This window comes from Megascapheus bottae, chromosome 28, assembly GCF_031878675.1.
Source record: "Megascapheus bottae isolate mThoBot1 chromosome 28, mThoBot2.hap1, whole genome shotgun sequence".
Taxonomy (NCBI): Eukaryota; Metazoa; Chordata; class Mammalia; order Rodentia; family Geomyidae; genus Megascapheus; species Megascapheus bottae.
In genome coordinates, this window is record NC_143536.1 from 17,198,110 (window position 1) to 17,210,342 (window position 12,233).

General features: G+C 46.0%; 1 protein-coding gene across 1 annotated transcript in view; it reads left to right on the forward strand.

Annotated features, from left to right (window-relative positions):
• Positions 1-407: 407 nt before the first annotated feature.
• Positions 408-12,233, forward strand: part of Upb1 (beta-ureidopropionase 1) — a 31,304-nt gene continuing 19,478 nt past the window's right edge. The window contains exons 1-2 of the mRNA XM_090320688.1: positions 408-609; positions 10,360-10,531. Of these exons, the coding sequence (XP_090176814.1) occupies positions 506-609; positions 10,360-10,531 (276 nt within the window). The 5' untranslated portion in view covers positions 408-505. The remainder of the gene's footprint in view (positions 610-10,359; positions 10,532-12,233) is intronic.

Genomic DNA, 12,233 nt, shown 5'->3' on the forward strand with positions numbered 1-12,233 from the left:
ACTGTATGTGAAACCTGGGCCTGGCCCGCCACACACTCCGCAGGCCCCGCCCACCCCCTTCCCCACTGGTTCCACCTGTCTCCAGGGCCCCGCCTCCAAGCGCAAGGCCAGGACCGGTAGCCAATGAAGAGGACAGCTGCGGCCGGGCGGAGGCCTCGGATCCGGTGGGTGGGTCGGAGCGAGGGACCGCGTAAGCGAGCGTGGGCCTTGCCGGCGGCGCACGCCTGAGGCGCCTGGGGCTGCGCTGGCTGGAGGCCCGAGGGGGCGTGTCCTGGCGCGTGGCTGGAGAGGCGCGAAGGGCGAGGGGGCGGGCCGACCCGCGAGGCTCGGCAGCGCTGATTGGCTGCTCACCGCCTCCTCCCCCGCCCCCGCCTCCCCCGCTTGAGCTCTAGCGCTTTGGGCGCCCAAGTAGACGGCGGGGCGCGGCGCCTCCCCGCCTCTTCTCCTGGGCCCCAGAGGCAGCAGGCATTTGGGATCAGACGCCAGCGCTGGTGGATTGGAGACCATGGCGGGAGCCGAGTGGCCGTCACTTGAACAGTGCTTGGAGGCCTATGTGCCCTCAGCCGACTTACGGGAAGTGAAGCGCATTCTGTATGGCAAGGAGACCAGGTGCGGGGCACCGGAGGAGGCTCAGTAACAGGTTGTGGGGCCACCAAGTGTATGTTTTGGGGATCCTGCCTAACGAGGCAGACACGCAGAATGAGCCTGTGGTCTTCAGGGGCTCCAGGATTCTGGGGCGAACCTTCTAATCCACGCTGTCTTGAAATGGAGGAGAATGATGGCGATGGGGGAGGGGGGCGCGTTATTCCCTGATCACCTTAATTCTCCGCTCAATTCTGCCTTCCTCAGAACCTGGTTCAGCAGCTGAACGCGTTGCTCTACTTTCCACTGCACTTGTCAAGGCCTAGTCAGTGTAATGCCTTCCACCTGGGAGCGCCGATGCGGTTGACTGCTCTGCCCCACCTTCTCTCTGCAGTGACCTCGTGCCTTGGAAGGAAAGGCCCCTAACCCGCAAGCAAAGGAAACGTTCTCAGTGTTGAGTCACAAGAATTAGTCCCCACTGACGGTGCAGCCTCTATGTCGGTGCGAATGACTTTCTGCTCTTCAGCCTCTGTGCGTGTATCACGAGGACTTTCTGAAGGCAGTGACCTGCTGCTTTTTCCACTCATTTGTTTTGGGAGATGTCTTTAAAATGTAACTCACATCCTGTAGTTCTCCCTCCCTCTCTCTCTCACCTCTCACTCAAAACTCTCTAAGGGAAGCTGGGCACGGTGGCTCACGCCTGTAATCCTTGGTACTCATGAGGCTGAGATCTGAGGATTCGGGTTCAAAGCCAGCCCCTGCTCGGGAGTCCGTGAGACTCTTATCTCCAGTTAACCACTGGAAAATTGGAAGTGGCACTGTGTCTCTAGGGGTTGAGCTGAAGATCATCAGCTCAGGGACAGGGCCCAGGCCCAGAGTTCAAGCCCCATGACCAAAAAAACCCCAAACCACCACTACTAACAAAACCCAACTCTTTAAGGGATATCTTGGGCTACTGGAATAAAATATAAACTCTGACTCTCAAATTACAGACTGCCATCCTTTTACTTCCTTGAAAATTTGAGGGCTCCATGCCTTCTTCAATTCAGCCAGACTGCTTGCTCATGTGAACTGCTCATTTCTAACTGGAGGGTGGTGATTGGGTGAGTGGTTCCTACTATGTCAATTAATACAGGGAGGCCAAATGTAAGAATGTCTTCACAGATAGTGGTTGATAAGAGTAGAGCAACTACTTTGGCATTTTGTCGGGAAAAAAAAAAGGACCTTCACATCCAAAGAGGGGCTGGATAACTTTCAAGTTCACTCCCAGTGTACCCATGTGTCCATTCTCTGCTCTACTTTCCACTGCATCTGTAAAGACGAGTTACCTAGGGAGGGTTTGAGGCTCCTGTTGTTCTGTGCTTGATTCTCCTCCTCCTGCTCCTCCTGCTCCTCCTGCTCCTCCTCCTCCTCCTCCTCCTCCTCCTCCTCCTCCTCCTTCTGATCTCAGCCTCCTGGAATAGCTAGGATTACATATATGAACCACTGCCATCCAGCATCAGGCTGGAGTCTGTGAAAGGGAATTAGCTTGTTTTAAGTAGGTATGTTCTGTAGAAAATGATGGAATGAGTTAGTGGGTGTTAGAAGGAAGTAAACCTGAAGGGTTTAGGAAAAGAATAAGCTTTCTAGAGAAGTGACTGCTGTACGCTGAGTAGGTCAAGGCTACCATGCAAGAGAGATTTTATTAACATTTGGAGAATTGTAGAGTGGAGTGGGATTAAGCGTGAGGTAAAATGCTAGCTAACCTCTATTGATCAGTGATTTGTCAGGCTTTATCCTCAGACCTAGCTCATAATAACAAGTTACTCTTTCCCTCTGCTCTTTTGTATTTACCACATAGCCCTTCCAGGTTTTCTCTTTCAAAATGTAAACTTTGTACTTGCTTAGTCTTTGTCATTAGATGGGCTGGCTTATGAGCAGGATTTAACAAACTAGAAAATTATTCTTAACTACATTTAAAAATTCACTTCCCGGGGCTGGGAGTTTGGCCTAGTGGTAGAGTGCTTGCCTGGCAATGCACGAAGACCTGGGTTCGATTCCTCAGTACCACCTACATAGAAAAAAGCTGAAAGTGGTTCTGTGGCTCAAGAGGTAAAGCTCTAGTCTTGAGAAAGCCCAAGGAAAGTGCTCAGGCCCTGAGTTCAAGCCAGGACTGGCAAAAAAAATTCATTTCCCATTTAAACTCTGGTTCATGGGAAGGTCTGGTAACCTTAGAGTACCCAGTCCTTTCCCTGAGCTTCTCAACTGTGCTCTACACAAGACTACTTTCTCTACTTGCCTTTTGAAATACAGAGGAAATGTTTGCTAAGTGAATGAGCAAAATGGGTTTTGCCTGTGCCAGACAGATAAACATCTCCAAGGAATAGACTTCTAATTTTAAGATGGCAAGAAGCAATCTCACATCCTACACAGGTTTATGGATCACTATGTTTGTGTTGGGCACTAGAACTTTTTGATAGTGGTGGTTTTAGTTTAGTTTAGGGTGGTTGCTGGGAATTAAACCTAGGGTCCCATGCACGACAGCACTGACCAATGCCTTCAGCCTTCTATATTCTTCTTTCAGTCCTGGAGTTTGAACTCAGGGCCTGTCCATGAATTTATTTGTTGCTCAAAGCTAGAGTTCTACTGCTTGGTGTTTCTAAGTAGTTTATTGGAGGTAAGAGTCTAATGGACTTTCCTGTCCTGCCTGATTTCAAACTGTGATCTTCAGATCTCAACCTTCTGAGTAGCTAGGATTAAAGACATGAGCCACCAGGACCTGGCTGCTTTCATTTTAATGGTTGCATTACATCTTGATGGAAGGATAGAAGAACCCAAGAGAATTCATATGTTTGGGGGAAATCAGGAAGACTTTTTCTAGGGGTGCTATTCTGAGCTGCAGCTTGGAGACAGGAATTTATTTGCAGAGAGGAAGGACTGGCTGTCCTAAGGGCTCTGTATGCATGTAATGGAAGAATTTTTTTTTTTTTTTTTTGCCAGTCCTGGGCTTGAGCTCAGGGCCTGAGCACTGTCCTTGGACTTTCTCAAGGGTAGAGCTCTACCACTTGAGCCTCAGCACCACTTCCGGCTTTTTTCTATGTATGTGGTACCGAGGAATCGAACCTGGGTCTTCATGCATGCTAGGCAAGCACTTTAACCACTAGGCCAAACTCCCGGCCCCAATGGAAGAATTTTTGTTAAAGTATTTCTTGATCCCATCTATAGGCCAAGGGAAGGATGAGAGGTGTAGAAGCCAGAGTCCTGAGGGCTCAGGGGTCATGGACAGGATGGGAAAGTGGTGAGGATTATGTTTGGCTTCTAGCTTGGATGCACAGGTAAGTTCATCCGTTGAGGACTAGGTTTTGGAAGAATAATGGGTTCGGTTTGGGATGAATTGAGTTTGGAGTATACTGTTTTGTTGCTAGGGCTGTCACACTCACCACAAACTAGACAGCTTAAAACATTAGATGTATAAGATCAAGGTAAGGCTGCCCTCTGTTCTCCCAACATTGGGTGTGGTATGTGGGTGTGGGGGAAATCTTTCCATTTCTTTCCTAGTCTCTGATGACTTTGGCATTCCTAATCTGTAGCAGCCAATCTGTCTTGATTTTCTCCTTTTAGCCTTGTATATCTCCTCTGGGTGTGTCTTGTAAGAATCCTTGTCCTTAGACTTAAGGTTTATCTGGCTCATCCAGATGATCTTAGTATGAGATTAATACCTCTACAACTGTGAAAACATTTTCTCCAAATAAGGTCATATTAAGGCCTGGACAGGTTTCTGCCAGCAACTGGAATCTTGGTCATCTTTATCTAGAGAGGTGATTTGCTGGTTGGGGGTGGGATTAGAGGGAGCTGGGTACTGAAAATAGCCCCTGCTGGCTGGAGGAGGAGTGGGTATAGCATGGGAGAGACCCAGAGTGAATGCTGGCTATTAAAGGAATCTGATGAAAGAGACTCTAGAAGTGAGGATGTCTAGATGGTAAGGCTCCATGGTGGGGCTGGAAAGAAACCAGGTGATATACAGATATCTGTCAGGTGAGGAAGTTCTGGCGTACATGACAAAAGGACATGGGCAATCTGAAGATGGGAAGTGGGAGCCAGAAACTAGAGGAATGAGGAGAGTACTAGAGACGAGGGATAAGCAGAGGCAAGGTTAGGTGGAAGGGAGAGTAAGTGTGGGTAGAGGAAGAAAGTGTAGGGGAAAGTCTCTTCTTTTTTAATGGTGAAAATGTAAGTTTATATATGCTAAATAAAGATATCTGCGCCGGGCAGGGTGGCTCACACCTATAATCCTAGCTACTCAGGAGGCTAAGATATGAGGATCGAGGTTCAAAGCCAGCCCAGGCACTAAAGACTGTGAGACTCATCTCCAATTAACCACTAGAAAATTAGAAGAGGCACTGTGGCTCTAGGGGTAGGGCAGTAACCTTGAGCTGAAGAGCTCAGGGATAGCGCCCAGGCTCAGAGTTCAAGCCCCATGACCACAAAAAAAAAAAAGATAACTGAGTTCCATAAACATGTCATTTAACAATAAGATACTTTCATCCTTAGGTGATTTTTGGAGTTTGAATACCATAGTGTACACTAAGCTACTGACAAACTAGCACAGTGTAGGTCAATGACTTGAAGTGTTTTTTGTTTTGTTTTGTTTTAAATACAGGGCCTTTCACATGCTAGACTAGTAATCTAATATTGAGCTATCCCGAACCCCACCAGCTGGAGATTTGAAATCTGGTCCTTACCTTTGTCAGCACTTTACCACCTGAGCCATGACTCCAGCCCAACTTTTTGCTGGTTATTTTGGAGATGGAGTCTTGCAACCAGCCTGAGCTGGCTTTGAATCTGGATCCTCTGGATCTTTAGCTTCTAGTATCTAGGATTACAGGTATGAGCCACCAGCATCTGGCCGAACATGTCCTCTTGATGCAATCAGGTATAGTAAACATGAGGCGTTAGACGTTGCTACTGGCATAATATAGTATACTGTTTTATATTAACCTTTTTTTGTGTGGTCCTGGGGCTTGAACTCGGGACCTGGGCTCTATCCTTAAGCATTTCTGTACTCAAGGTTAGCACTCTACCACTTGATTCACAACACCACTATTGGCTGTTACTCAATAGTTTATTAAAGAGTCTTAGAGACCTTCTTGCCTAGGCTGGCTTTGGACCATGATCCTCAGATCTCAGCCTCCAGAGTAGCTAGGATTATAGGCATGAGCCACCATCACCTAGCTAGATTGTTTTTGTTTTTATTTATTTTGACAGTCCTAGGGCTTGAACTCAGTGCCTGGGCACTGTCCTTGGTCTTTCTCAAGCCTAGTGCTCTACCATTTGAGCCACAGTACCACTTCTGGCTTTTCTGTGTATATGATACTGAGGAATTGAACCCAGGGCTATGTGCATGCTAGGCAAGCACTCTGCTACTAGGCTACACTGCTGGCCACTACATTAACATTTTTTTAATAATAGAAAATATACTCTAGGGTAGAGGCATGGTTCAGTGGAAGAGTGTGTTGGTAGCTTGGCTACCACGCACAAGGTTCTTGAGTTCAAACCTCAGGACCACTAAGAAAATATACTCTGAAAGAACGTTTTAGGGATAGTAAACCTTGAGTTTAATTCCCAGTATCACCAAAAAAGTACATATCTGGGTGTCAGTGGCTCATGCCACTGTAATCCTGGCTATTCAGGAGACTGAGATCTGAGGTTGTGGTTTGAAGCTAGCCAGAGCAAAAAAGTTCATACCTCCAATTAAGCACCCAAAAAATCACTAGCCTTGAGCAAAAAGTTCAGGGACAGCATCTAGGTCCTGAGTTCAAGCCCCAAGCCTGGCACACATAAAAAAATTATAATACATATAGAAAATCAATAATATAGTTATTATCAAGTATTATGTACTATATATAATTTTATGCGCTAGACTTTTATGACTGGCAGTGTAGTAAGTTTTTTTACACCAGGATTCCCACAAACATGTAAATAATGTGTTGTATTATGATATGACAGCTATTTCTTAGCTCCATTAGGGTTTCATTCTATCCCAAAGAACAATAGTCATGCATAGGTTCCAGCACCAATAGAAACATGTGGTGCATGACTGTCAAATGAAAAGGCTAGGTAAAGAGAAGAAAATGCAGAGAACCCTGATATTTGAGACTTCTGCCCTTGTATAGAATCTTTGGAAAGAGGCAACATTTTAAGAGGGTCATCACTGAATCAGGAACTAGGACTTATAGGGAAAACCAATATTGGAATTTTATACCCTTTCTTCTATTTGTCCTCTTCTAGTGACCATGTTCTGTTTGTAACAAAAAATACTCTAGTTTTTTGTTGTTGTTGTTGTTTTTGCCAGTCATAGAGCTTGAACTCAGGGCCTAAGCACTGTCCTTGGGCTTTCTCAAGGCTAGAGCTCTAGCACTTGAGCCACAGCACCACTCCTAGCTTTTTCTTTGCATGTGGTACTGAGGAATCAAACATGGGTCTTCATGCATGCTAGGCAAGCACTCTATGGCTAGGTCACATGCCTGGACCACAGAACTCTAGCTTTATGCTTTAAATGATGATGGGGAAAGATGAAGTTCTCTAAGTGAGAATTTGCTGAAGAAGCAGATGCTTATAGTCCTTGGACAAGTCTTCCTAGACCAGTGGAGGGACAGGAAAGAGGGCCAGGAGGGTGTGGCAGCAGGACCAGAAGTAACTTGTTTCTTGAAGTTGGCAATGAAAGTCAACTGTAGGGACCAAAGAAGGCTACAGGCAGTAGGAGCCAAAATGAAGATGCTAACCAGTGTCTGGAGGGCCCAGTTTATGGTTCAGAGGTAGTTCCTGTTATCTCTCTCTAAGGAACCTCTTCCAGACCTCTTTTTTTTTTTTTTTGCCAGTCCTGGAGCTTTAATTTAGGACTGTCTTTGGATACTTTTTGCTCAAGGCCAGTGCTCTGCAGCCTGAGCTATAGTGCCACTTCCAGCTTTTTCTGTGTATGTGGTACTGAGGAATTGAACCCAGTGTTTTGTGCATGGTAGTCGAGTACTCTACCAGTAGACTAAGCTCCTGTCCCTCTAGAACTCTTTTATGAAGATACTAATCCTCACGGTGAGGGTCCCACCGTTGTAATCTGGTCTGATCCCTTGAGGGTTTTCACCTTGTGCCTGAGAGGGGAATGACATAACGTTTGGTGCATTGCAGTGCCCACTTCTACCTCTCATGCCAAGCCTTTGACGGGTGGCTTATTTATTGATCGTATCTGTACTCCTTGAGTGTACTTTTTGGACACAGGGAAACAGGATATGATGACATGCCACTCTAGATCACAAGAAGGCAGAGGTGTGTGTGTGTGTGTGTGGTAGGTAGCATACCAGCCCGCATGTGCGGTGTGTGTGTGGGGGGGGTAGGTAGCATACCAGCCTGCATGTGCATGCCCTGGCACTTGAACTCAGTACCTAGCCATTGTCCCCTAGCTTTTTTGCTCAGGGCTGGCATGCTACCACTTGAGTGACAGGCAGCTCCACTTCTGGCATTTTGCTGATTAATTGGAAGTAAGAATCTCATTTGCTTTTATTACCTGAGTAGTTTCAAATCACCATCCTCAGATCTCAGCCTCCTCAGTAGTTAGGGTTGTAGGCATGAGCCACAGGTACCTAGTGGGCAGAGGTATTATTTATAGGTGATAACCTTGAAAAGAGATCAAGATGTTGAGGAAATACAGATTCTAAAGGCAGCTGATCTAAAAGTATCTCACCCCAGGAGAATAACTGTATACTGTAAACAGTATACTGTATTATGCCAGCAGCCACCTCTCTGGGAGAATAAATGTCTGCAAGATGCTAAGAATGAGCTTGCATACAGTGTCAGAGTGGCGGCAGCCCTGGGCATAGGAAGCGTGGGAGGAAAGGCCAATTACAGAACTATGCAGTTGAGAGTAGTGAAAGGACAGAGGACAACTGTGAGCTATGAATGAACAGGAATGTCTACAGAGTGGTTATAGCCAGTCTTGGTCCCTCTGTCTTTCTAGACTAAGCACACAGGGCTCTCCCAGGTGAGTCTTGGTTTCAGGGGCAACTAACTTTTCTTTTTCTCCCTAATACTGCCTTGAGGCCTGTGGTTGTAGCTTCTGAAGAGAAAGCTGGATGACTCTATCCCCCATGAATGACTTTCCCTGGACTGTGGCCCACAACCGGGACTTTCCACCCAAGGGTGGGAGAACTGACAGGCAGTCACAGCCAGGGGAGGCGAGGTGTGGGCACGGCTGCTATTTCTAACTGCTGGAGGGAAGGGAACCTTGACTATTTGAAAAGCAGGCTGCTTGTCAGGGGTGGAGCCCAACTCAGAGCTGTCAGGGCTGTCACATGGAAAGCACTTGGCAGGGGGCGGCAACAGGGGGCTTGGACTGACAGGGCTGTGATTTTTGAGAGAAATGTCTTTAAGAAAGCCATTTAAAGCAGGAGAGAAATATTATTATTAGATAATGGCTGTCAGGCTCTTTTTTGAGGTGTTCTCTGAGGATTTCATAATCTTCTCATCCTTACATGGTAAGCCCTTCCTGGCTGGGGGCCATGAACTGTGCCTCTGGAGGTTTCACCCCAGCCCTGGGCATGTAACAAGTGTCGGGAGGCATTTGCTGCCCGACCAATGGTCACTTGGGTAAAGGTGGTGTTTATAAATAAGCCTTTAGGCTTTGGTTGAATATTTGGATCTTTGATCTGAATATTTGGGCCCATGGAACCCACCTAGGACCAGATATAGTACCTGACCCCTCAGCAGGAGCAGCAGAGGACAGGGCCCTGGGGATCACCCACCTGAGACTCAGTTTCCTTATGGCCTTCCTCATAGGGTAAGGTCTTGGTCTCCATCAGGCTTGATTCCTGAGGGTACTCTAGCCCCTAGCCTCAGCATAGCATACTCATGGGGCTTGGGCATTATCCTTGAGTTCTTTTCCTCAAATCTAATGTTCTCCCACTTTTAGCCACTTCTGGTTTTCTTATGGTTAATTGGAGATAAATATCTCATGGACCTCCATGCCTACGCTAGCTTTGAACTGTGTTCCTCAGATCTCCGTCTCCTGAGTAGCTAAGATCATAGGCATGAGCCTGTAATGATTTCATCCAGTAATAATTTAACTTTTAAATATTTTATTCTCTGGTATATTATTTTATTTGTTTATTTATTTATTTATTGCCTGTCCTGGGCTTAGGCTCAGGGCCTGAGCACTGTCCTTGGGTTTTCTCAAGGCTAGAGCTCTACCACTTTATCCACAGTACCACTTCTGGCTTTTTTTTTATGTGTGTGGTACCAAGGAATTGAACCCAGGTCTTCATGCATGCTAGGCAAGCACTCTACACTGAGGTCAAACTCCCAATCCTAATGATTTAATTTTTGAAATCATTTCTCTCCTTTGCTTACTACTGGAACTTCAATTCTTGCCCCAATGTCAGTAACTCTAAAGCATTAACATCTTGACTAGTTATACTTCCTTCATTTGCAAAACCTAGCCATACTGCCTCCTCATCTACTGCTAGGTAAAGACCAGATTCACTATTGGGTCCATTCATGGCTCACTCTCCTTGCTCTGTAGACACTGGAACTGGAAGTTTTCCTGCCAGGACATTCCCAGTTTTACTTGATCAACAACTAGAGATGGGAGGGGGAGTTATTTACTTCATTTTATCATTTGGAATATTGGTAATGTAACCCAGGATCTTGTACATTCGAAGCCTGCATTGCCTCTCAGTTACACTCTCAAGCCGGGGAGGGCTATATTTCACGCAGCAGACATCAACTTCCTTGTTGTTTCCTTCCATCTAGGAAGCTGGATCTTCCCAGAAAAGCTTTAGAAGCTGCTTCAGAAAGAGGCTTTGAACTGCAGGGATATGCCTTTGAGGCGACTGAGGAACAGCTGAGAGCTCCCAAAATCGTGCGTGTGGGGCTAGTTCAAAACAGAATTCCCCTCCCCACATCTGCTCCTGTGGCAGAACAGGTATAGTCTTCCCTCCCTCCCTGCTTCCCCCTTCCTCCTTCCTCCCTCTTCCCTCCCTGTTTCCTTCTTTTTCCTTCCTTCTTCCTTCCTTCTTTCTCCTTTCATCCTTCTTCTTCCTTCATCTTTCTTTGCCAGTCCTGGGACTTGAACTTGGGGCTTGTCCCTGATGTGCTTTTGCTGAAGGCTAGCACTCTACCACTAGAGTCACAGTCCCATTTCTGGCCTTTTCAGTGTATTTGGTACTGCGGAATGGAACCCAGGGCTTCATGCATGCTCTGCAAGCATTCTTCCACTAGGCCACATTCCTAGCCTTTTATCATTCTTCCTTTTGAACACATTGCTATTATTCTTCCTTTTGAACACATTGCAACTGGCTGGCAGCTCACTTTGAGTGTACAGGTGCATAAATCTCAAAAAGTAGCTAAAATGCTACTGCTCTATCCTCTTTTTTTTTTCTGTGTTACTTCCTTTCTGTCTTGGTCTCCACTCTCCTTTCTCTTCTTACCCTTCTCATTCCTTTCTGAACCTTTCCCCTTCCCTCCTACTTCCTGTTATGTCATCACAGCAGTTTTCTAACTGTTGAAACAGATGGTGTTCTTGGTTTTTCTCTTGCATGGGTGAGGACATGGGTTTTACTACAAGTACCCTGTCCCAAATGTCTGATTCAAAGTTTACTTTGTGTCTGGACTTTTAGTGGATATACTATCTCAGTCATTTTAGATTGTCAGCTTATAAGGCCACCACTGTACCTCGAAGTACACTTTGAATACTGCCATTGTGGAATTAAGGTATTCACATGGCTGATAGTCAGCAAATATACTTGGAGCTCTGTAGTGCACACACACAGCCTCTCAGTGGATAAGAATAAAAGCACAGGAAAGAGTATGTTCTATGGGCTTCCAACTTGATTCCTTTAGTCTTTCTTTGAACTACCATTCTGTTTCCCAGGCACCAGGCATTTTGCTAAGGAGAGAGATGAAAGGGATACTTACCTGACAGCAGAAGCACAATGGGAACAGCCCTGCCACAGGTGCTCAAAGGCAGCTGAGAGTCTGCAGAGGGTTCACCAAGAAATGATATAAGACAGGGATTACACGTCCAGATAGACCAGATAGCCAGAGGGAAGCACATTTTCTGGGCAGGGAACATTCCAAAGCACTAAGGTTTTTAAAAGGCCAGAAGATTTTCACAGTACAGTGGAAGTGATACAACATAAGAGGAGCCAAGCCTTGAATGCAGGATGTGGCAAAGAACTGTACTTGACTGAACAGCTGGCCCAGGGTGATTATGTGTGCAGACACATTATTAGTCAGACCTCTTAACAACCCTGAAAGAAAGGTAGTAGTTTCTCCATTGCTGGCTGGGAAAACTGAGTCAGTTTCTGTGGGAGCCCAGGCCTATTGTACCTCGACTTATCTTGCAGATTTATGTGTGATGAGAGAACTGCACTTTAGAAACTTCTCTAATTCTTTTATACCTGGGTTGATAGAATATGTGGCTCCATTTACACTGGGCTGAACTCTTTGTTTTGATTTTACTTATCTGTTGGTGTTTTTATTTCATTTATTTATTGGTGGTTTTTTTAATTTATCTATTGGTGGTACTAGAGTTTGGACTCAGGGCTTTATACTTTCTGTGCTCACCTTTATCACTTGAGCTATGACTCCAGCTCTTTTTTTTTTGCCAGTCCTGGTCCTTGAAC